The sequence below is a fragment of the Lotus japonicus genome, chromosome 4, assembly GCF_012489685.1.
Source record: "Lotus japonicus ecotype B-129 chromosome 4, LjGifu_v1.2".
NCBI lineage: Eukaryota > Viridiplantae > Streptophyta > Magnoliopsida > Fabales > Fabaceae > Lotus > Lotus japonicus.
The window spans coordinates 41119608-41146638 of record NC_080044.1 but is presented as its reverse complement, the minus strand read 5'-3'; the positions used below and the strand labels follow the sequence as shown (position 1 = coordinate 41146638).

The 27031-nt window shown below is 38.7% G+C and overlaps 1 protein-coding gene across 3 annotated transcripts in view; it reads left to right on the top strand.

Moving 5' to 3' along the window:
- Positions 1-27031, top strand: part of LOC130714461 (alpha-amylase 3, chloroplastic-like) — a 46814-nt gene that overhangs the window by 3717 nt on the left and 16066 nt on the right. For all 3 annotated transcript variants that reach the window (XR_009011287.1, XR_009011288.1, XM_057564354.1), the window contains exons 8-11: positions 241-430; positions 10340-10446; positions 17330-17579; positions 18518-18640. Coding sequence is in view for 1 of the 3 variants with exons in the window: in XM_057564354.1 (XP_057420337.1) it covers positions 241-430; positions 10340-10446; positions 17330-17579; positions 18518-18640 (670 nt within the window). In the remaining 2 variants the exon portion in view is untranslated. The remainder of the gene's footprint in view (positions 1-240; positions 431-10339; positions 10447-17329; positions 17580-18517; positions 18641-27031) is intronic.

Here is a 27031-nt window from a genome sequence, read left to right as displayed (position 1 = left end):
ATTTAGAGAGAAGGTCCTTTGTTAGGTAGTTGCTTTCTCTCGTAAACAAATGCTATTTGTTGCACTTTCATATATTATAATCACTGTTTCACTTCAGTTGCAGGAAATATTCTTTCATGTGGTGATTTAGACAACTAATGAAAAAGAGAGCCATAACTGTCGCAGGACATAAAATGATGATATAACTTAGTGAAAGTGAACCATTGATATGATCTATTATGTTTTTATTTAATATACCAGGTATGGAACCATTGATGAACTGAAGGATGTGGTGAAAAAATTTCATGAAGTTGGAATCAAAGTGCTAGGAGATGCTGTTATAAATCATCGATGTGCCCAGTTTAAGAATCAGAATGGTATCTGGAACATATTTGGAGGTCGTCTGAACTGGGATGATCGGGCAATTGTAGCTGATGATCCCCATTTTCAGGTTTGTTTGTGATGGTCTTACTTGAATGAAATATTCTGATTGGTTATTCCATGAAGCTGAGTACATATATATATACAAGAGTTTAGGGATAGCTAAATAAGGAAAAGATCTATCCTAATAAAAGATAAAATATACTAAATATATTTATCCCTATTTATTTTATCTACATATCTCAACACTCCCCCTCAAGTTGGAGCATATAAATCGTATGCATCCAGCTTGTCACATATATATTTTATCCGGGGACCCCGTAAAGACTTTGTAAAAATATCAGTCAGCTGATCTTGAGAGGAAACAGAAGAAGTCTTGATAGTACCACAAAGAATCTTCTCCCTAATAAAATGACAATCAACTTCTATATGTTTTGTTCGTTCATGAAAAACCGGATTAGAAGAAAGATATAAAGCTGACTGATTGTCACAAACTAAGTTCATAGGAGTAATCGCACAAAACTTCAACTCCTCAAGTAAGTGCTTCAACCACAAGAGCTCACCCTGGTTAGGCAGAAGCTTCACATTAGGGTTCTTCCTGGATCAGAATAAGGCTCCCCCTGGTTAGGCAGAAGCTTCACATTAGGGTCCATAGGAGTATCCACAGGCTTGCAGTTAAGAAGGTCTGTTTCTTCCAAAATATCAAGCGCATACTTTCTTTGACAAATAGCAATGCCGGACTTTGACTGAGCTACCTCAATCCCAAGAAAGTAATGGAAAGATCCAAGATCCTTAGTCTGAAAATGCTGAAACAGGTGTTGCTTAAGAGCTTGTATGCCCTCTTGATCATCACCAGTGATTACAATATCATCCACATAGACCACAAGATAAATGAACCTCTTTAAGGATGAACACCTAAAGAAGACTGAGTGGTCCGCTTCACAACGAACTAACCAAACTGCTGAATAACATTGCTGAAACGGCCAAACCAAGCTCGGGGTGATTGTTTCAGACCATACAAGGATTTTTGCAATTTACAAACTAGTCCTGACTCCCCCTAAGCAATAAACCCTGGTGGTTGCTCCATATAGATCTCTTCTTCCAAATCACCATGTAAGAAGGCATTTTTAATATCCAGCTGAAACAAGGGCCAATGTCGCATAGCAGCCATGGCCAAAAATAAACGAACAGACGCCATCTTTGCAACTGGTGAAAAAGTATCACTATTATCCCAGCCATAAACCTGAGTGTACCCTTTGGCAACAAGACGAGCCTTCAATCGATCAATATGTCCATCAGGGCCTACTTTAACATTAAAGACCCAACGACAACCAACAATAGATTTCCCTGCAGGAAGAGGAACAAGCTCCCATGTATTATTAGACTCTAAAGCTGCCATCTCGTCAATCATCGCTTGACGCCAACCTGTGTGAGATAGGGCCTCCTGTATAGTCTTAGGTACAGTAATGGAAGATACGGTAGAAACAAAAGCGTAGTATGCATGGGACAAGCGATGATATGAGAGAAAATCATAAATAGGATGAGGATTACGAGTAGAACGGCTACCTTTCCGGAGGGCAATGGGCAAGTCAACAGGATCCGAAGCAGGAGAGGAGGCTGGATGAGGAACCAAATCACAAGACTCATCTGATGCAGAAACTGAGTCGTGGGTCTCATCTGCTATTGTACGTTGTGGGCGACGCTCATAAGTAATGCGATAACGAGACATATCAGGAGCTGGCACTGATGGAGTGGAAGTGTCTGCTTGGGAAGTAATGGCCGAAGACGGTGACATAGACACCTGAGGAACAGGTAAGACCACAGGAAAGATATCTAGATCAGACTGTTGACCAGTTGTAGCAAAGTAAGGTGTATCTTCAAAGAACGTGACATCTGCAGAAGTGTAGAACTTATGTGTGGATGGAGAGCAACACTTATTGAAAGACACATTTGACAGCCTGAGCAGACATCTTATCACGACCTGGTGAAAGATCATGAACAAAGCAAGTACAACCGAAGACACGAGGCGGAACACAAAATAAAGATTCTCTAGGATACAACATGGAATGAGGAATCTGATTACCCAAAACAGATGATGGCATCCGATTTATCAAATATTCTGCAGTCAAAACAGCTTCACCCCAAAACTTTAAAGGTGCATTAGCATTGATCAATAAAGTACGAGCAATATCCACAATATGTCTATGTTTTCTCTCAGCTACCCCATTTTGTTGGGGTGTATGTGGACAACTAGACTGATGTATAATGCCATGAGACTTCATAAAAGAGTTAAAGGAATCAGAAAAATACTCTTTAGCATTATTCCTTCGCAAAACACGAATTTTCTTATCAAATTGAGTTTCAATTTCATGACAAAAATTTTGAAAGATACTAAACAACTCAGATCTATCTTTCATTAAAAATATCCAAGTACACCTGGAGAATTCATCAATGAAACTGACATAATACCTATATCCTAAGATAGAAGAAACATGACTTGGACCCCAAACATCGGAATGAATGACATCAAATGGACGTAGGACCCTTTTATTGACACTACTAGGAAAAAATGACCTAACATGCTTCCCAAGCTGACATGACTCGCATTCAAAATACTCCAACTGGGACAAGTAAGGCACCATTTTCTTTAATTTGTCCAAACTCGGATGTCCCAGACGACGGTGAAGTAAACTCGGAGACTCAGCAGCAGCCGCACAAATTGCAGAAGATGGTTGTTGTAGATAATAAAGTCCATGTGGTTCAGATCCTGCTCCAATCATCCGTCTCGTACTCCGGTCCTGTATGAAGAAGGAATCAGAGGTAAAAGTCATGGCACAACCTAATGATTTGGTTAATTTACTGATAGAAATAAGATTAAAAGCACATCCCGGAACCAATAGAACATAACTCAAAGGTAGTGTAGGAAGGGGTGATGTCTGCCCAACACCGGTGGCTTGTACTTTCGAGCCATTTGCAAGGGTAACATGATGTGTAGTTTTGGGTGAAGATAAGTTAGAGAAAAAGGAAGGATTACCAGTGAGATGATCTGAGGCACCATAATCCAAAACCCATGATCCAACATGTGTAGAATGAGAGTAACAAACCGTAGAATTACCGGTTTGTGCAACAGTTGCTGATGAAGATGATTGTTGAGCGCCCTTCAGCTGGAGATATTCCTTGTACTCATCAGCTGAGAATGAGTGATTCTTTGCACCATCAGATTCAACCTTGGACTCCATAGACTGTGCGACATTAGCAGTTTTGTTTGGAAACCCAACTATAGAGTAGCAACGATCCTGTGTGTGTCCATCCCTCTTACAGTAAGAACAATGGAGATTTCCTCTACCTCCTCTTCCACGTCCACCACCTTTACGACCACGGCCTCGACCCCCTGACTCAAAAGAATTTGATATGAGAGCAGAGGAATCAGAGACTGTATGAGATTCAACTCTAGCTGAAGTGGCAGATGAAGGGACACGAAGTAAACGGTTAATAAGCTCCTCCGCTGTAGGAATATTGGGATGAGTAAGGGTCTGGTTTCGAACAGATTCCAGATCCTTATGGAGACCATGCAAAACAAACACCATGAACATATTGTCAAGTTTCTCCAACACCTTCTTCAAATCGTCATTAACCAGCATTGACTTCAGCTCCACAATGGTAGATTGTGCCTTAGTCAGATAAGACGGCAAATTAAGATCAGTCATCTGGAGATTTGCCAAATTACGTACTGAATCGTACAACCGCTGAATATCATTAGCATAGATGTCTTGTGCCTTTTTCCACACATCATAACATGTTTTGTAGAGACGAAAGTGAACAATCAGTCTAGGTTCAATTGCCTGGTATAATAAAGAAACAAGTTGATAATCAGCCTTCTCCCATTCCTTCTTCTCAGAAGCATCAATATCAACACACTTTTTAGTAAGGTGCTCTGACAAACCTTGACCCAAAAATCAGATCTCAACAGCATTGGACCAATCTAGATAATTTGCCTCATTCAACTTCCCATAAGTGATAACAGGGGTCCTAGAAAAAGCGAATGAGATGAGACTCTTCTTCTCACCCTTGGGAGACTTATCCTTCAGCAAATCCTCCATGAAAAAAAGAACAACCAGAAACAGGGAAAACAACCGCAACCAAACAAATCCAAACACACTTCAAACGAAAGGCTCACTGACTGAAACAGGCCAAAAAACAGAAACAAGAGACCTTAAACACAGAAACGAACCACAAAAGAGGAATCCTGGAAGAAAAACAAGCAAACCCAGAAAAATAGTCAGCGGCGACCGGCAGCGGCGGTGGCGGCTGGCGGTGGCGGCTGGCGGTGGCGGCGGAGGCGGCTGATCACGGTGGCGGCAGCAGCAGACTATGGTAGCAGCAGCCGGCAGCAGTGGTGGCGGCCGGTGGTTGCTTCCGGAAATCTAACCGGTAAAAATAAGGGTTAGCCTATGACGGCTGAAACCCTAAACTAAACTAGTAAACCAGAGGGAGACTTGAATCAGGAAGCTCTGGTACCAACTTGAATGAAATATTCTGATTGGTTATTCCATGAAGCTGAGTACATATATGTATATACAAGAGTTTAGGGATAGCTAAATAAGGAAACGATCTATCCTAATAAAAGATAAAATATACTAAATATATTTATCCCTATTTATTTTATCTACATATCTCAACAGTCTTGAATATGTATTCTCTGCTTTTTCTTTATTTCTTGCAACATGTCTAGTTCCTTTATGGGATTCAAAATTACTGTCTTGCGGATACAGTTCTTTCCCCTACTACTACGGTTGTCAAATATCTATGCTGAGATTGAGAGCCATTGATAATTTATATCGGAACTCGGAACTTGCTTTCAGGAAAGAAGATATATATTGTGCTTTGCTTACTTTTTCCTAGTAAAGTGACATACATTTGAAAATTACAGATTTGAATTGAAATGTTATCTTATTAAACCCCTAGCATATAGTTCCACTTTTTACATTTTTAATTAGGGTTAATCATCAAATTGGTCCCTGTCTATGTAAAGTCGTTTACAATTGGTCCCTCGCCGGAAAATATAATGATTCTCATCCCCATGATTCCAGCAAGTTTGCATTTAGTCCTCGTCGAAGGGTGGAGCTCCGACGAGCTTACTGAGTGGAAGTTGAACGCTTACGTCATTTTTATCTACATCTTCATCCTCCATTCTTCCCCAACATTGAAGGTTGGGTGCAAATCAGAGTAGATCGGAAGAGGAGATTGAAACCACAACCTCTTCATCTTCCTCTTCGAAGTAGAACCACAAACCATGGCTTGATGATGGTGATTGGGGGTTCACCCTTGCTGGATCTGGAAGAAAAATATTTTCTTTCCTCATCATTTTCCTTGTTCCTCATCTTTTGATGTTTATGGGTTCATCATCTTGCTGGATCTTGGAAGAAAAATGGGAGAAAAAAGTTGTAACTTTCTCAGATTCGAGTTTTTTGGGAATGGGTAAAGGAGGGATTGAGGAAGATGATGATGAAGAAGGGGGAGGAGATGAAAAGAAACCCAAAAGAAGGGTGATGGAATTCAGGGTAGAAGAGTTGGTGGTGGCTTTTTTTAACCGACATAGTAGAAAGGGAACAAGATTTATTTCCTTTGGAAGAAAAGAAGAGAGTGGAAGGGTGAAGAGGTTGGATTTACGGCCAAGGGATAGAAGGAGGAGGCTTGGGCATGTTTTTGTTCTTTACGGTAGAAGAATGAAGCTTTCTGATGAACATGAAGAGGGTGAGGAGTTTGATTAGGGATTTTCCAGGTTTCTAGAGAGATGAAGATGAAGATTATTTTAGTTTAGTAATTTCTGAAATCAGAAATTAAGGATTTTTTAATTAATAATTTTATTTAAATTTCATTAATAATTAAATATGTGTTATTAAAAATTAATTTAAAATGATGTGGATAAGGCGACGTAAGCGTTCGCTTGCCACTCAGCAAGCTCGCTGGAGCTCCGCCCTCCGACGAAGATTAAATGCAAACTCGCTGCAATCGTGGGGATGAGAATCATAATATTTTCCGGCGAGGTACCAAACACAAACGATCTTACAAAGACAGAGACTAATTTGATGATTAAGTCTATTAACTTTTTGTGTTCATTTACTGTTGTTTTGCTGATTTATAATTATAACAATAACTATTAGGCTATACTAGTTATTAGCAATTATCTCAAGTTCAAGGGGGGACAATCTTACTAAAATATATATGATTAATCTTATATACGTGTCTATGCAATTGGCTTCACATTTATATTAGATACAATTGTTCAAAAAGATGAAAATCTACATTTTGTGTGAGGAAGAGACACTATAAATAGTTGACCTTATGTTCGAACTTTTTATTCTTATCACTTTGTTAAGTAAACAAACAAATATAAAACTCGTAAGTCACTGATAGATTTTTACTGTTAGAAGTCCTACATTGGCTAGAGATATCACATAGATAGCCTTTACAAAGGGTAGAGCAACCCTCAACTCTTGAGGTAACTTTTGGGTTGAGTTAGGCCTCCCAAATTCTTATATGGTATCAAAGCTTATCCTAGATCTGTTTGTTGGTGGAGACCTCTCATATTTGGGCCACCCTGAAGATGTGCAATCCATCTAATTACACGCTCCAGATGTCCAGCCCTAAGCGTGATGGGGTGTGTTAGAAGTCTCACATTCGCTAGAGATATGTCATAGATACCTATATTTTTGCAGCGATGCTCACGGTTGAACAGTTTATCGCAGCGAAAACACAAGCCTTTTCCCCTTTTTTCCCTTATCTAAGCTCCTGTCAAGTACTTGAATTCACCGCCCCTGTTGAGACACACACCACCCATTGTCCTGCTTATGTTGCTGTCAGCGACAGTTCCTACCAAAGAACTCTCGGGTTTCTTTTCAGATATTGCTTTAGAGTTAACCGTGACAACCTTACTTGAAGGGCTGTTGCGGTAGAACCCGTTAGTTCTAGTGTTCTATCATGAGGGCTTTCCGAATAACTTCAGCAAGAGTAGTAAGTTCATATAGTCACACTTCCACTTGGATTTCTTCCTTCCACCCATTCAAGAATATCTCCTTCACAAACTTATCTACAAATTCCTCCAAATGGATTTTGAACCATGGATGGTTGAAAGCGCCTAACAACTCCAAGTTTGAAAGCCTCCCACGTAGGTGCAGGATTGCACCTTTCCCACCATTGGAACCAACTCAAAGCTTTTCCCTCCATAGCAACCATGGATGCTTGCAATCTTTCCTCATCTGTGAGATCCTTTAAACTGAAATAACGCTCCAGTTTATGGGTCCAACCAAACGCATCTTCCCCGGAGAATATTGGGATTGCCAGTTTACGCCAATGTTCACACCCTGATCCCCTGAGCCTTCACCTCCCTCTACCTTGGGAATTTCACCTGCCTCACGTCTAGTTTGGCAGCGATCGCAGAAAGAAGCTCTTCGTTTTTCTTGGTCCTGGCCTCGTTCAATTCCATTCGAGTTAGCATCTCCTCCGTCCTCTTAATCCACTTTTCACTGTTTTGAGTCATACTTCTTGTTTGTACCATGCGCAACCTCATTATTTTCGTGGTTCTTCAGGGCACCGAATCGGTGCTCTGATACCAGTGTTAGAACTGGTAACTACGATGAAAAGGAAACACAAATAGCAAGGAAAAAGCACTGGCAGAATCAACTGAATAGTTTTAGAGATAGTTTTATTATGAGAAGAAGGAACGTTCTTGAATAGAATTACACCTGGTATCCAATAACCAGCCTCCAAATCCTAATTCTCTCAAAAACTAACTAATAGAGGTACAGCCACCTCTATTTATACTAAACCTAATAAAAGATAATAATAAAATATAGTATCTAATGCTGACTGGATAAATAAATTAACTAATAAAAATATAAAATCCTAATTCTGTTTGGCTGGGTTACCAGCGCAACACCTAGTGTGGTTTGGCTAGGTTTTCAGCACACCACCTTGTGCTGTTTGGCTAGGGTTCAGCGCACCCCCATCCCTATCTTGGCGCCTCACATAGACCTTAGTTATAGGAGGTTTAGGCCAAAGCCTATCAAACACCAAACTGTGTTTTTACTTCCTGGTAAAACTGCTGAAATATGGAAAACAACTCTGACCATTTTTTCATTAAAAACAACCAGGTACGACGAGAGCAATCATCAATGAAGGTGACGAAGTATAGAAAACCTAAGGTAGACTCGGTACGACTAGGACCCCAAACATCAGAATGAACTAAAACAAAAGGAGATTTGGCTCGACCATCAACTCTATTTGGGAAAGGACAACATGTATGTTTACCTAGTTGACAAGATTCACAAGACAAAGTGGATAGCTTTGACAGGCAGGGTACCATTTTTTGTAATTGGGAAGGCTAGAATGTCCCAATTGAACATGAATTAAGAGAGATGAATCTGTGGCAGTGCAAATGTGGGGCTGGCTAGAGAGTTGGTAGAGACCGTTGGATTCACATCCTTTGCCAATTATCCGTCCTGAACTCTGGCCCTGCAAAAAAAACTGAATCTTTAGTAAAAGAAACGACACAATCAAGGGCTCGAGTCAAACAACTAATAATAAATGGGGAACCTGGAACATACTAATTGATAAGAACCTTGGGAGAACCATACCACAAAAAGTAGTTGTTGTAGTTGGAGAGCCCAAGACATTATAATCCCCACACTAGAATCCCATCCTTCCAATGTGGAAGCTAGCCGTTATACTTGGAGAGACCTGAACCTCACACTAGAATAAGTGCAGGGTTTATTAGGTCTAGGGATCTCCAACTACAATAACTAGTTTTTGTGGTTTGGTTCTCCTAAGGTTCTTATCATTTTCGACAGCGTAAGGGACCATGGAATTGATTATAATGAAATTATAGAGTTTAGTCTATTAAGTATGGAAGAGGAAAAAGGAATATTGTTAAATAAGAAGAAGCAGAGAGACAACATTAGATTGAATTAGTGTGTCTAAACTACCTATCATAGAGTAATACACATAATAGGTACAACTCTATATCAATGACATCTCTTTGCTTTCAAGAAATATATATAATAGGTTCAATGAATACGTAATATCACAATTTCCTTATTTACAATAATTATGTTACCTAATTACATTTATTACAGGATGTCCTTCTTATTTACATTATTTCTAATACTCTCCCTGAAGTTATTGCATATAAATTATATGAACCAATTTCGTTACACATATAACTAATTCTATTTTCTCTCAAAGACTTCCTAAAGTCATGTGTTAGTTGATCATTTGAATTGACAAAGCTAGTGGTGATGTCCCTCATCTTTCGGAAACTTGACATTTACTTCCTTAGGAGTGTCCACTGAAGTGCTGCCCCCTTCAAACCAGCCAATGAAATAAGATCTTGAGTATACTTTGCTGATTTAAAAATATATCATTAGACCGATAATGAATCTCCAATCCAAAGAAGTAGGTTAGTTGTCCAAGATCATTCATTTGAAAGGTTTTATGCAGCATCTCTTGAAGCGTCAAAATCAAGTCATTGCCTGTACCGGTAATAACTATACCATCTACATAAACCAAAATGATCACTATTCCGCTAGAAGACTTGTAAAGAAAAGAGAATGATCATATTGACTTTGCAGAAAAGAAAAGTTAAAAGTGTACTGCGAAACTTCTCAAACCAAGCTCGAGGTGCTTGTTTCAACCCTTACAATGAACGCTTGAGTTTACAAACAACATTAGGAGAACTGGGGAAGTATTAGTCCTACCTGAGGGAAGCTTCATGTAGATTTCTTCTTTAAGATCACCATGAAGAAATAAATGCATTCTTCTCATCCATCTGATGCAGAGGCCAAGAAGATTCAAGTAAAAGGGTTCTTACCACGTCTTAAAACATTTGAAAGTTTTGTATGTTCTTAGGTGACATACTATTATATTCTTATATTTTTTGATGAATCTGATATTGATAATGAATATTATTTCTGCCATACAGGGGAGGGGCAACAAGAGTAGTGGAGATAATTTCCATGCTGCTCCAAACATTGATCATTCACAGGAATTTGTAAGAAACGATCTTAAAGAATGGTTATGCTGGATGAGGTTAATATTCCAAATCCTAATTTTTAATAGATGACTATTATCAAAATCTATTGTGTCAGAGAACAGCATATCCAATCAGCTTATTGCTAGTTGATACTTAATACATTGCGATGGTATTGTGATAAACAATGCTTAGTTCATACACTATAATGGTATTGTGTTGAAACAATGCTTAGTGTTTTACTAATTTTCTCTCGTACTGCTAGTTCATCATTATGATTGTATTATGTTGAAAACTTTATGTTTTAGACCTAAGGAGGACTTAACCAGTTAAACAAAGCATATTTTCATGTAAAAGTTCATTTGTGCTTTCAGATCATGATATAACAAGAAAAATCTACTTCTACGAGAGAAACATGCTTGAGTTATAGGCTTATAGGAGATATTGCTGTATGTTGGTGTCTAATCATCTCTTATTTGTGGGTATCTTTATGTACCGAAATTAAAATTATAGGGATTTAAATAGGGAAAATAAACTGAATAATATTGATTTGACATCAAGCTTATGTTACAAAAAACAACATAAATCCTTATTTTTTATTTTACTGTACTCTTTAAGCTTTACTAAATAAGGAAACAAATCGTAAAATAAAATGGAATATGAAAACCAATCAGTTGAAAGAAGAGATGTAATTTTATTTTTTATGTCATACCACAATAGGTGGTTACATTATATACACTAAGGCTATTCTTATTAAGGAAATATCACAAGGAAATAATACAATGAATAAAATATATAAATCTCCTTCTTGCAATTGTACAAATCACATAAATAAGGAAATAAGTATCCCATTATATTATCATAATATCCCATTATTTAATTAGATATAGGATCTTTTTAATTAGATAGGATTTTATTCTATCTTATCAGGATAAGATCTTCGGGGTTTTGTTTCTCAATTTGATAGGATCTAGTTTCCTATTTTCTTGTATTTCAATCCAATGGTAATCCTAGTCAAATAAAGGCTGCCCGCGTGGAATTTTTGCATCCGTTTTTGTCCTTGTAATATTTTTTTATCAGCTTTGGTCTCCTCTCTTGCCCTTCTTCCTCTTCCCCAAACCCTAATACCTAATAAGAGTTGATTCTTTTTCCTTATTAGATAAGTTTTGGTTGTTTCTTATCTTATTAGGTATATCATAGTTGAAATATTTGGTAATATTATTGATATGAAAAACTGTACAGGGATTCCTCTTCTTATAGAGGGAATTACATAATGTGATTGATCAAAGTCAAAGAAGGAAATCCTTGACTAAAGGGAGAATTAAGGAGAATGAATGAAAATAAGAAACTACCTAAAATAAACTAAGTACAAACTGGAAACAACATAATTATATACAGACAAAAATATAACTGCTAATTAAGAGCATTAAATGCTCTATTTCACAGTCTGTTGACACTCCCCCTCAAGCTGGCCGAAAGATATCCTCCATAGACAGCTTGCTAGTTATGTTGTCAAAGGATTTCTTGGGTAATCCTTTGGTTAGGATGTCTGCCGATTGCTTTGCAGTGGGAACATATGTAATACAAACCTGCCCACTTTCTATCTTCTCTTTGATGAAGTGTTTATCAACTTCGACATGCTTGGTCCTATCATGTAGGACCGGGTTGTGTGCAATAGATATTGCAGACTTGTTGTCACAATAAAGCTTTATTGGAGGAGAATTGAAAACCTTTAATTCTTGTAGAAGCTTTTCCACCCATAATGCCTCACAAATTCCATGAGAAACTGCTCTAAATTCAGCTTCTGCACTACTCCTTGCTACAACGGTTTGTTTTTTACTTCTCCAACTAACCAAGTTTCCTCCAACAAAGGTGCAATAGCCTGATGTTGATCTTCGGTCTGTCACACTCCCTGCCCAGTCTGCATCAGTGTAGGCTTCTACCTGAAGGTGCCCACGGTTTTTATAAAGAAGCCCTTTCCCAGGTGATCCCTTCAAGTATCTTAAGATTCTGAAAACTGCCTCCAAGTGTTCATGACCTGGTGCATGCATAAACTGGCTTACCATGCTTACAGCAAAGGCAATGTCTGGACGGGTGTGAGATAGGTATATTAGCCTTCCCACTAGTCGCTGATACCTTCCTTTGTCCACCATATTTTCTGTTTCAGCTGGTTGCAGCTTTAAGTTGGGCTCCATGGGTGTTTCTACAGCTTTGCATCCAAGTAATCCTGTTTCTTTTAAAAGATCCAGAATATACTTTCGCTGGTTCATAAAGATACCTTCCTTTGATCTTGCAAACTCAATTCCAAGGAAGTATTTCAATGGGCCAAGTTCCTTGATTTCAAAACTTTAGCAAGTTTCTCCCTCAGATTTTTGAGTTCCAAGCTATCATCACCTGTCAGAATAATATCATCAACATAGACAATCAAGATAGCAACCTTATTATCTGCTGAATGTTTATAGAACAATGTGTGATCAGCTTGGCTTTGGATACATCCAAGCCCTTTTACCACTGTTCCAAACCTCTCAAACCATGCTCTTGGAGATTGCTTCAGCCCATATAATGACTTCTTTAGTCTACACACCTTATTTCTTCCAAGTTCTTCTTCAAATCCGGGGGGAAGACTCATAAACACTTCTTCCTCTAACTCCCCATTCAGGAAATCATTCTTTACATCCAATTGATGTAAAGGCCAGCTGTAACTTGCAGCAAGGGATATAAGAATCCGAACAGAGTTAAGCTTAGCAACTGGAGCAAACGTCTCTTGATAGTCTACTCCATAGGTTTGAGTGAACCCTTTTGCCACCAATCTCGCCTTGTACCTCTCTACACTTCCATCTGCCTTGCACTTAATGGTAAATACCCACTTACAACCCACCTGTTTTTTGTCACGTGGCAGGTCTGTTATTTCCCAAATTTCATTCTTTTTCAGTGCACTCAACTCTTCTAAGACTGCTAAATTCCAATTGGGATCATCTAGTGCTTCCTCAATGTTTCTAGGCACAAACAGATCTGTTATTTTAGAGGTAAAAGCTTTGTGATTCGGGGAAAGATTTTGGTAGGAAACATATTGGGAAATGGGATGGTTTGTGCTAGATTTTTCTGATTTTTGGGTGCAGGTTCTGGTTCCTTTCCTAACAGCTATGGGTAGTTCAATAGTAGAAGTGAAAATGTCAGTGTTACCTCGAATTTCTTGTGGTATTCCTACTTGGCCTTCTTCCGGGATTTCTGGTTGGCTTGGTGCAGAGATGATGGATTGGTCTTTGGTCCTTTTAGGATACTTCCGAGTATAAACATGGAACTCATTTTTTGACTGTGGTATTTCTTTCTCTGTTTGGGCTCCACCTAAGTCTGGCATAAGATTTCCTTTAGAAATTTCAGGACTTGTTTCCACATGTTCTTCCTTGTTGCATTCATCAATAAAATTTGTATTCTCCGTGTGTACAATAGGAATGGGCAGCTTTTCATGCAAAAAATTGTCTTCACTCACATTATTATTCTCCCCCTGAAGGGATTTTTTTTTGAAAAAAAGGTTGATGTTCAAGAAAGGTAACATCCATGCTAACACAAAGCTTCTTTGTGATAGGATTAAAGACTCTATACCCTTTTTGGTTTGGTGAATAGCCAACAAAAATGCATTTTTCTGCCCTTGGGTCTAGTTTGGACCGAGATGTGGAAGGTTTATGCATAAAAACTGTACAACCAAACACCTTTAAAGGCATATCAGTATGTAATCGACATGCTGGAAAAATGGTTTTGAAATTTTCCAAAGGTGTGCGATAATTCAACACACGAGTGGGCATTCTATTTATAAGATAGGCTGCTGTTATGACAGCATCTCCCCACAAATACTTTGGAACATTACTCTCAAACATAATGGCACGAGCTACTTCAAGGAGATGTTTATTTTTTCTTTCAGCGATGCCATTTTGTTGAGGAGTATTTGGACATGTCGATTGATGCTGAATGCCTTTATTTTTCAGATTTTGATTGAAGTACTCAGTTCCATTATCACTCCTCAAAATAGAGATCTTTGTGTCAAATTGAGTTTCAACCATTTGTGAAAAACTTTTAAATATATTAGGAACTTCAGATTTTTCATGCATAAGGTAGGCCCAACACAACCGGGTGTGATCATCTATGAAGGTTACAAACCACCTTTTTCCAAATTGAGTTGTAATTTTGAAGGCCCCCAAACATCACTATGGATTAAGTAAAAAGGTCTAGATGCATGATAAGGTTGAAAATAATAAGGAGCTCTTTGATTTTTTGCAAGAACACAACTTTCACATTCAAGAGAAGAACAATTAACATTTTTGAATAAATCTGGAAACAAATGCCTAAGATATTGAAAATTCGGGTGCCCTAGTCTGTTATGCCAGAGCATTATTTGGTCCCTAACAGAGGTGCAACTCATACCACAAAGACCCTGAGTTGCTTTATTTCCGAAAGCATCCTCAAAGTAGTAAAGTCCATCCTTCATCTTAGCACTGCCAATCATCTTCCCCGAAATCCGGTCCTGGAAAACACAATGAGTGTCAAAGAATGTCACACTGCAATTGGAATCTTTGCAGATTTTGCTAATAGAAAGAAGGTTGCAAGATAGTTTGGGCACATGTAAAACTTTTCCTAAGTCAATGTTATTGGATAAGGTAATCTTCCCCTTCCCTGCAATTGCGGAAAAAGAACCATCTGCAATTCTAATTTTTCCATTTCCAGAACAAGGAGAATAGGTTTTAAATAAAGGAGAAAGGCTAGTCATATGATCTGAAGCACCTGAATCAATGATCCATGGTGCATGAATATTTGAGGTGCAATTAAGGGAGCTAGGGGTAGAAAAATTACCTGTTTGTGCCACAGAACCACTAGGAGTACCAGATAAAAAATTAGAATTTAACAACCTTATGAGTTCCTCAACTTGTTTCTTTTTCAAGGAAGTCTTTTCTGCCTCATGAGCTGTAGGGAAAGATTTTTGGTTTTTAGGACCTGACTTGCCACCCTTTAGATGTGCTGGCCTCCCAATAATTTTCCAGCAACTTTCCCGAGTATGACCTGGTCTGTTGCAGTGATCACACCAGCGGTTTGAGAAGTTCTTCTGGTTAGTAGAAGTCTTAAGGGCAGCAGTTTCTACAGCAAGAGCATTGGTCTCAGAAGGAGGTGCATCCGTTTTGGTCTTTCCCATCATCACACTTCTGCGAGTTTCCTCTCTTCTAACTTCAGCAAAGACCTCACCCAATGAAGGTAAGGTTGCTCTCCCAATGATTCTGACACGAACTTCATCTAGCTCTTCATTCAGACCAGCAAGAAACTGAAATATTCTACCTTCTTCCACGGTCTGTCGATGGTGTTTGGCATCCTCTACAGAGTTCCACTTGTAAGTGTTGAAGAGATCTAGATCCTGCCAAACTCGCTTCAAAGAGTGGAAGTATTTTGTCACGTTATTACCTCCCTGCCGAATTTCTCTGACTTTCAAGGTAAGTTCATAGATCTGAGATTTGTTCTCAAGATCTGAATACATTTCCGTGACACTATCCCATAGCTCTTTGGCTGTGGAATAACACATGTAATTGCTGCTAATGTCCTCCTCCATGGAGTTTACTAGCCATGTCATCACCATGGAATTTTCAGCGTCCCAAACAGCATACTGTGGATCAGCAGTATCTGGCATGAGTTTCTCACTAGTAAGATACCCAAGTTTTCCTCTGCCACGAATATACAACTGGACAGATTGGGACCACCGGAAATAGTTCGACCCATTGAGTCGAAAAGTGGTGATTTGGACAGAATGAGATTCGCCGAACAGGACTCGCTGCTCCTGCCTTGGAGGCAGCGAGACTTTGGGAACCACAATCTCCTCCGTATTCTGATCATCGCTGGCAGAGGAACTGTCAGCCATGGCTGCAAATCAAATGCGTAGAGATCTTTGCTCTGATGCTAAGTTGAAATATTTGGTGATATTATTGATATGAAAAACTGTACAGGGATTCCACTTCTTATAGAGGGAATTACATGTGATTGATCAAAGTCAAAGAAGGAAATCCTTGACTAAAGAGAGAATTAAGGAGAATGAATGAAAATAAGAAACTACCTAAAATAAACTAAGTACAAACTGGAAACAACATAATTATATACAGACAAAAATATAACTGCTAATTAAGAGCATTAAATGCTCTATTTCACAGTCTGTTGACAATGATCTTTTTATTTAATTAGATATAGGATCTTTTTAATTAGATAGGATTTTATTCTATCTTATCAAGATAAGATCTTCAGGATTTTGTTTCTTAATTTGATAGGATCTAGTTTCCTATTTTCTTGTAATTCAATTCTTATAAAATAGGGGGATTGTTGAATTGAACGTATCAATGAAGAATTTTGTTAAGAACCGTAAAGTTTGAAGATGCTCTGTCAAGGACGAGCCGCTTCTTCTTTATTCAGTCCGGGTTGCAAGAAGAATACTCTTGCTTCTAGACCCATGAAAAGATCCTCCACGAAGGGACATAACACAAGAATAATGTTTAATAAGCTATAACTTTATGGGGAGTGTTATATCTTGAAAATCTATCTTAATATTATCAGGTATTAGTTGATCTCTTAGCAATGGTTTTCATCTTTCATCATATTTCATGGCTCATTTCTTATTTGATTGGGATCAGGAGTCTTGTATTAGTATAGAGTATAGACAAATATAGTATTGATAAATAGGGCTTAGTGCTTTGCCCATTGTCCTTTGTGTGACATCAAGTACATTAAAGAATATTATCCATAGTCTCTTTTATATCTTTTTTCCTCTTCCTCTACCAGAATCCTTATAATTTCAACATATACTATAATACTATGTTCTGTGATGCTTGTTAATGAAAGAAAATATTGCACTTTTTTGTTTCTGTTACATTGAAGTATTGCAAGAATTGTATATTTTTCTGACACCGTAATTTTCAGGAAAGAAATTGGGTATGATGGATGGAGGCTTGACTTTGTCAGAGGATTTTGGGGTGGTTATGTGAAGGATTACTTGGATGCAAGTGAACCTTACTTTGCCGTAGGTGAGTACTGGGATTCTCTCAGTTATACATATGGTGAAATGGATCACAACCAAGATGCACACCGGCAGAGGATTGTTGACTGGATAAATGCTACTGGTGGTACTGCTGGTGCATTTGATGTTACTACTAAAGGGATTCTTCACTCTGTAAGCACTTGATGGTTTCACTACTATTTGTTCATATTTACATCTTGCATGTATAAAAATATTCTTGTTGTATAACTCTAATAGATACCCGCAGAGGAAGTTAGTTAGCAGCTTTGTTAGTTGAATTCTGTTAGCATTTCAGTTTGAGTATTATTAGCTTAAGGAGTTAGTTAGTATGGAGAGGATATTATAAATAAGAGGGTTATTGAGAGTGTTAGGCATCTTTTGGATCATTTAGGAAATTGGGACTTGGGAGAGAGTAGAGCCTCTCGAATGCTCTACAACTTTGTTCATTCTCTCTAATTCCTATTTGGGAATTAGGGTTCATATTCCATAATATCACAGTGTCTATCTTTTTCTTGGCTGGGTTCTATCAAACTCGTGCCTGACTTGAGTGTCATGTTTGAAATATTACCTGTTTCGTCTTTTTGTTGGGGAATTGGTTTACAGTTTTTTTGTTTCAAGTGAGTACACGTTTCTTGAGCCGTTTTTTGGCCATTAACTTTACTGTTACAGTGGTAGTGTTTCTACTGAAAGAATCTCATATTTGTGGCTGATAAGCAGCTTGCTACCATGCCTGTGGTTTAATGGTTTTTTGCCCCTGTTTGAGAGAATAATATTGACTTATATATTCTTGTATTACGAATATAAAGAATTAACAGAACTTTTCATAAGTTCTTCTGGCTATGTCTACCCATGCATGGCATCAGATATCTTCACATTTCCGAATGTATGCAACTGTACTGATGTAAACAACCTTACTTGGCCTCTTACTTTTTTTGAACTGAAACTCGCTGCACCTTTTATAAGGGATGCCTCAAAAGGAAGAGATAAAAAGGGCTGACAAAGTGCATGCGGTTAACATTTTTGCATTTTACCAGACAGTCTGATTATTCTATAGTCTTAATGACATTTCATTTGAATTCCACTCCATGTAGGCATTGGAAAGATGCGAATATTGGCGCTTGTCAGATCAGAAGGGAAAACCCCCTGGTGTTCTTGGATGGTGGCCATCACGTGCTGTTAGTTTTATAGAAAATCATGACACTGGTTCTACCCAGGTTTGGACTACCCCTTTCAAAAACATCTTGATACAATTCGGGATTTTTGTCAGGAATTTGATTGAAATGATTTATAATGATCAACTGTGCTTCACCTATTATTATGAATGAGGCCACTAGAAAAATTGAAGATTTTCAGATTAGAAATTTTTCTTTGAATTTCTTCATATTGTTTATGTAGATTTCTATATCTCTATGTAATCATATTTCTGTAGTAGAGTAATTATTAATATGTGCAGGAGTTCTATGTATAGAAAAGTTATAGTTGAAAGGATAAAAGTTTAGCAGCAGAAGTATGGTAGAGGAAAATATAGGAGAATGACTTAAACTCTTTATTTTTCTGATTTTTCTTGATGAGGAACTTACAATGCTTCTCTATTAATACTAGTGAATAGAAAAGATAAAAGGACATAGAAGACATTAACCTCTAGCATTATTATGCTTGTAACTACTAAGCATTAATATGCTTGTAACCACTAAGAAATACATAAAGACACTTAAACAAGATGTAACGAACAATTACAAATTAACTTATCATTTAACACCCTCTCTTAATTTGTTAATTTGTAATCATCATAGCATCCTTAAATTTATGAAGCTTCTCAAAAGACACCGGTTTGGTAAGAACATCTGCAGGTTGTTCTCCTTTATTGATAAAATCCAAGTAAATTTCCTTCTTTAGCACCATGTCACGAATGTAATTGTGACGCAACTCAATGTCCTTTGACCTCCCATGAAAAACTGGTTTCTTAGACATTGCAATTGCAAATTGGTTGTCCCAGAAGATAGGACTAGGATCTTCAACCATTTGCTGCAAGTCACACCAAATTCTTCTTAGCCAAATAGCCTCACGGGTGGCTTCATTTGCTGCAGTAAATTCAGCTTTTGCTGATGATAAAGCAATTGATTTTTGCTTTTTAGAACTCCATGTGATAGGCTTAGAGACAAGACAAAAAACATAGGCTGATGTGCTCTTTCGGTCATCAAGACGTCCAGCCCAATCACTATTTGTATATCCAACAAGCTTGCAGCCTTCTTCTTTCACATATTTGACCCCACGCTTCTTAGTGCCTCAAAGATAGCGAGGAATCCTCTTGACTGCTGCAAAATGAAGCCTACTTGGTCCATTCATAAATCTGGAAACCAAACTAACTGAATGCACTATATCTGTCCTTGGATTAGTGAGATAGATTAAGGAACCAACAAGACTTCTATAGATTTTGGGATCTGATTTTTCTGCACCATCATCAAGCTGATGTTTCTCATTCAAAGCCATGGGAGTTGGAGCTGGATTAGAATTCTCCATTCTGAAAAGCATGTCTGAAACATACTTCTCTTGAATGATAAAGATCTCCCCTTTTGATTGCTTCACTTGAATTACAAGGAAATACTTCATCAATCCAAGATCTGTCATTTCATATTCCTTCATCGTTGCCTCCTTAAAAGAGTCCACCATATTAGCATTGGGCCCTGCATAAATCAAGTCATCAACATAGAGACAAACCATTAAAAAATGTGCTCCATTTTTCTTCACATAGAGAGATGGTTCAGATGGACTTCTCATGAATCCACCTCGCAAGAAATAAGCATCAATCTTGCTATTCCATGCTCTTGGCACTTGTTTGAGGTCATAAAGTGCTTTCTTAAGTTTGTAAACATTTCCTTCTTCCCCTTGCTTCAAAACCTTGAGGTTGTTGAACATAGACTGCTTCTTCCAATTTTCCATAAAGGAAGACTGATTTAACATCAAGCTGAAAACTTGCAACTCCAATTGAGCTGCAATGGCAAGCGGAGTTCTAATTGTCTCCATACGTGCCACAGGAGCAAAGGTCTCATTAAAATCAACGCCGGGCAATTGAGAATACCCCTTTGCTACCAATCTTGCTTTATATTTTTGCACACTGCCATCTTCATTGTATTTGGTCTTATAAACTCGTTTCAAACTGATTGAATCTTTCCTTTTGGAAGATCAACCAGCTGCCAAGTTTGGTTCTTTTCAATGCTCCTCATTTCTTCATTTATAGCTTTCCTCCAAGCATCTTCTTTTACAGCTTCCTCAATGAACTATGGTTCACTTGCCAAAAATGACATATTGCAAGATTCATAAATTTCAGATAAAGAACGAAACTTTCTTGGAGGAGTTTCAGAATCTGAATCATCTTCATAATTATAACTCCTTGATGGGCCAGCAACATCTTGAGGGGATTGTTCAAGAGGAGCAAGAAGTGCAAGTTCGATGAACCCATGATGAGCATCTTCATCTTCCCATTTCCATGCTGCACTTTTATCAAAAAAACACATCTCTTGAAAGCACCAATTGATTATTCATAGTAAACACATCTTTTGACTCATCACTATATCCAATGAAAATATGTTTCTCACTTTTCTCATCAATTTTTTCTCTCTTTTGAGAAGGAATGAGAGAATAAGCAATACAACCAAAGACTTTAAGTTGACTTGCAATTGGTTTTCTTCCATGCACTTGAAAGTAGGAGAAACTGTATTATTATTTCTTAATCAGAATACAAAGGGTAATTACATTATATAGAAGAAGACTAATCCTAAATAAGGAAATAACTAATTATGTACACAATCTCCTAATAAGAGAATAAATCTCCTAATACTGAATATAATATTCTAATAATAATTCTTATATTAATTCCTTATTTACAACACCCCCCCTCAAGCTGGTGAATGGATATCTATCATTCCCAGCTTGCAAGTAAGCTCTCTAAACCGCTCCAAGGGAAGTCCTTTGGTGAGCACATCAGCCAACTGAAGTCCTGAGGGGACGTACTGTGTAGATATAAGACCACTATCCAATTTCTCTTTGATGAAGTGCCGGTCTATCTCTATGTGCTTTGTTCTGTCGTGTTGGACTGGATTGTGCGCAATACTAATGGCAGACTTATTATCACAGAAGAGTCTCATGGGAGCTTCATACTTTATTTTCAAATCATCTAGTATGATCTTCATCCACAACAATTCACAAACTCCTTGAGCCATGGCTCTGAACTCTGCCTCTGCGCTTGATCTGGCAACTACATTCTGCTTCTTGCTCCTCCATGTAACTAAATTTCCACCCAAGAACATACAATATCCAGTAGTGGATCTCCTGTCAACAATTGACCCTGCATAATCTGCATCAGTATAAACCTCCATAGACAATTGCTCACTCTTCTTGAACAACAGACCCCTCCCTGGACTGGCCTTCAGATACTGCAAGATTCTATCCTCAGCCTGTAGGTGTCTCTCCTGTGGGTCATGCATAAATTGACTGACAACACTAACAGGATAAGCTATGTCAGGTCTAGTGTGAGATAGATAAATGAGCTTCCCCACAAGTCTCTGATATTGAGCCTTATCAACCCTAAGGTCCTCCTCACTACTTCCAATCTTGTGGTTTTGCTCTATCGGCACTCCCATGGGCTTACAACCCAATTTTCCAGTCTCTTTGAGAAGATCAAGGACATACTTTCTTTGAGATATGAAAATCCCTTGCTTCGAGTATGCCACCTCCATACCTAGGAAATATTTCAGCTTTCCAAGGTCCTTCATTTCAAATTGGGCTGCCAACTCTTTCCTCAGATTCTGCTTCTCAAGTTCATCATTACCTGCAATGATCATATCGTCTACATAGACTAACAAAAGAGTGAGTTTACCATTTCGAGTATGTTTGATAAAGAGGGTATGATCACCTTGGCTTTGTTTATAACCCAGAGACACCATACCATTAGTGAATCTCCCAAACCAAGCTCGGGGTGACTGTTTGAGCCCATATAAAGCCTTCTTCAGTTTGCACACCCTATTTCTTCCTGAAGTAGGGTCATACCCTGGTGGAATCTCCATATACACCTCTTCCTCCAAAGCTCCATGCAAGAAAGCATTTTTAACATCAAACTGTTGCAACTCCCAATCAAAGTGAGTTGCTAAGGAAAGAATGATCCTTACGGTGTTCATTTTTGCTACCGGAGCAAATGTCTCATCATAATCAATTCCATAGGTCTGGGTGTATCCCTTTGCAACTAGCCTCGCCTTATACCTGTCAAGTGTGCCATCAGATCGGTACTTCACGGTATATATCCACTTGCAACCTACTGTCCTCTTGTCATTTGGCTTCTCAACAATCTCCCAAGTGCCATTTTTGTCCAGTGCATGCATCTCTTCATTCATGGCTTGAATCCAGTTCTTATCTTTTAAAGCTTCTTGTACTGATGTAGGGACTCTAATAGAGTCAATAGCTGAAATAAAACTCTGATGCTGCACAGAAAGATTTTGAGTAGACACAAATTGGGATATAGGGTACTTGGCACAAGAACGTTTTCCTTTTCGTAAGGCAATAGGTAAGTCATCAAGGTTATGCTCATAGGAATTACTAGGCTCAGGGTTCGGAACACTTACCTCAGGATCAGATGGTTGGTCTTGTTGTTGGATCAGGACGGGTTTTACTTTCCGCTGGTACTTTATCCTGAACCTGTCAACATTATTTTGATCCGGTACTAGTTCAGGACCATTGTCATCATTCTGATTTGGTACTTGTTCAGGACCATTGTCATCATCATCACTGTCCTCGGTGATAGGAATGGAGGAAGGCATCAAGGGCTCCTGTAGAAGAGGAATAACAGACAATTCTGGAGACTCAGCTTCCTGAGTATTCCCCCCCTGAAGCTGAGGATTGGGATGAAAAGACTCTGATTCTTGAAAAGTAACATCCATGGATATATAGACACGACGACTAGGAGGATGATAACACTTGTATCCCTTTTTATCTGAGGCATATCCTATAAAGATGCACTTAATAGCCCGAGGATCTAACTTACCCCGATGATGACCATGAACATGAACAAAGGCGGAACAGCCAAATACACGACTTTGAAGCCCTGACTTAATGGGCACTGACGGAAAGAAGCTAGTCATAACCTGCACAGGACTAACATTAGATAAAACCCTAGAAGGTAACCTATTAATTAAATAAGCAGCCGTCAAGGCAGCTTCCCCCCAATAAAACTTAGGAACATTCATTTGAAAGAGTAAAGCTCGAGTGATTTCAAGAAGATGACGATTTTTCCTTTCAGCAACCCCATTTTGTTGTGGGGTGTCAACACAAGTCAACTCATGAACAACACCATTTTTTGTAAGAAATTCAGAAAAATTCTTGTTAACATACTCTTTCCCATTGTCTGACCTTAACCTCTTAATAGGTTTCCCAAACTGTGTTCTAATCATGTGGAAAAAGTTAACAAATAATTGAAACACCTCAGACTTATCTTTCTTAAGAAAAACCCATGTAATCTGAGTACAATCATCAATAAAAGTAACAAACCATTTTGCACCAGAAACATTAGAAATGGACGAAGGTCCCCACACATCAGAGTGAACAAGATCAAAAGGTTGAGCACATTTATTATTACTAGGAAGAAAAGTTGAACGATGATGCTTAGAAAACTGACAAACATCACAATGAAAAGATTCGACTGACACTTTTGAAAATAAATGGGGAAACATGGTCCTAAGAATACTAAAAGGGGGATGCCCAAGACGCTTATGTCGCAACCATATTTGAGAAGTATTCCAGGACTCTGAACTCGTCTGATGACACTTGCTTTCCTCGTGCTGCAGACAGTATAACCCGTCCTGTTCCTTAGCAATCCCAATTATCTGTCCCGTGACAAGATCCTGAAAAACACCATGAGAATGGAAAAAGGTTACTGCACAGTTCAAGTCTCGAGTGAGTTTATGGATGGACAAAAGATTGTTAGAAAGCTTTGGGACATGAAGCACACGCTTTAAGGGAAGAGATGGACTAAGGTGAATGTTACCACATCCCGTAATCTGGTTTTGAGATCCATTAGCAACAGTGATATAATGTTTTCCAGGGTAAGTGGAATAAGAAGATAAATGTGAGGGGTGAGGTGTCATATGATCTGTAGCACCAGAGTCAATAATCCAGTCATTTTCAGTACTCAAAGCATTAAGAGATAAGAAGGTAGAACTCTTACTAGTCATTGTGAGAGAACAAGAACCAGAGGGCTTACTCAATGAGTCCATAAAAGCTCTCAGACGCTCCAATTCTGCTTTTGTTGAAAATCTTCAACTGAATTTCATTGATTGAAAAGATGATGAATACATGAGGGATTACAGTATTTATACTATAAGATTTGTTAGCTTGCAGAGGAAGCTAACTCTAACTAACCTTGACAGCTAAGCTTTGACAGCTAAGCATGTAACTAACTCTCTAACAAACCTGCCAGCTAGGCACAACTAACTGAACAGAACACAGTCAGCATTTACCTAATGACACTTAACAGTAACACTTAATATAGCAGTAACTATATTACTCTAATAGGCCCCCTCAAACTCAAGGTGGGGGAGAAAGGGATTTCTCAATCACATTGAGTTTGTCACGAAGAGTTTCAAAACGAAGTGGTGATAGAGCCTTGGTAAACAGATCTGCCAGCTGATCAACAGAAGGAATGTGATGCACAAAAAGAGACTTGTTGAGAACTTTTTCTCGCACAAAGAAGATGTCAAGCTCCATATGTTTAGTGCGAGTGTGAAGAACTGGGTTATGAGTCAAAGCCACGACACCCATGTTATCACAAAACACCCTAGGAGGAGAAAAAGGAATCTGCAACTCCAGCAAAAGAGACTGAACCCACAACAGTTCAGCAGAGGTATTAGCTAGGCTTCTGTATTCCGCTTCAGTACTCGATCTAGCAACCAGGGTTTGCTTCTTTGAGCTCCAAGAGACAAGGTTTGGACCAAAAAAGACACAAGAGCCTGAGGTGGATCTCCTGTCATCAGGATCTGATCCCCAATCTGCATCACAAAAGGCCACAAGAGGGACTGGATTGTGCAAACTACAAGGCTTGAGGTGCAGGCCATGAAAGAGAGTACCCTTAAGGTATCTTAGAATCCTTTTAACAGCCTTCCAATGCTCTTCTAGAGGCTGACTTAGAAACTGACAGACCTTGTTAACTGCAAAGCTGATCTCAGGTCTAGTTAAAGTTGCATATTGGAGAGCACCAACTATTGATCTATAGAGAGTTGGATCAGCAAAGTAATCTGCTCCATATTTACTGAGTTTTGCTCCACTAATCATGGGAGTGGAGATCCCCTTGGCCTCTCCCATGTCTGCCCTTTCAAGAAGGTCAGTTATATATTTTGTTTGTGTCAAAAGCAAGGATCTGTCCTGAAGGTGATGCACTTGAACACCAAGAAAGTAGTCAAGTTGGCCTAATTGCTTCAAGGAAAATTCAGAGTTGAGGTTCTGCACTACTTTCTGAACCAGAGGCAAGGAATTACCTGTAATGATAATGTCATCTACATAGACTAGTATGTAGATGCAGCAAGTTGGAGTGTAGAAAGTGAAGAGAGATGGATCACATCTGCTTGGTTTAAAGCCATACTTCACAAGGGCTGACTTCAACCTGTCAAACCAAGCTCTTGGGGCCTGTTTAAGGCCATAAAGAGCTTTGTTAAGTCTGCAAACAAGAGACTTGTCTTCATGCTGAAACCCACTTGGTTGCTGCATGTATACCTCCTCTTGAAGGGCTCCATTTAAAAAGGCATTATTCACATCAAGTTGATGAATATGCCACCTCTTAGTAATAACTAGAGAAAGAATGAGCCTAATAGTTATAGGCTTCACCACAGGGGAAAAGGTTTCTGAATAATCAAACCTCTTGACTTGATGGTAACCTTTGGCCACAAGTCTGGCCTTATACCTATTGATGGTGCCATCTGCATTTTCCTTTACCCTAAAAACCCACTTACAACCAATTGGCTTCCTATCCTTGGGAAGTGGAACCAATGTCCATGTATTGTTAGCAAGCAGTGCATCATATTCAGCCTTCATTGCAGCTAACCACTTAGGATCTTTGAGAGCTTGCTTGGTGGTAGCTGGTTCAGCTTGAGTGAGCAGTAAAGTTGGAAATAATCTTGGCATGACTATGCCAGATTTTGCTCTTGTCTGCATAGGGTGAGTATTTCCCACTGGCTGAGGAATAGGAGCAGAAGAGGAAGAACCAAGTGAAGCTACTTCAGTGGCAGTAGCTGCTGGTGTAGGTTGAGATTGTTGCTGAACAGAAGCTTCAGTCGGAGAAAAATTCCCAGAAGAAGAGGCTGCAACTGAGTCTTGGCCTTGAAAAGGCTGCTGGTGCTGAACAGGAACTTGAGGAGCCAAAATAGGAATTTCTGAAGTGATTCCTTGTGCAGATGAAGCAGACCCAGCAGAGGAAAACAAGGAAGGGTAGGGGAATTTAACTTCATCAAAAATAACATCCCTTGACACAAAAATCCTACCATCACCATCCATGCATTTGTACCCTTGATGAGATGAAGAGTAACCAACAAACACACATTCCTTGGACCTGAGTGACAGCTTAGAGT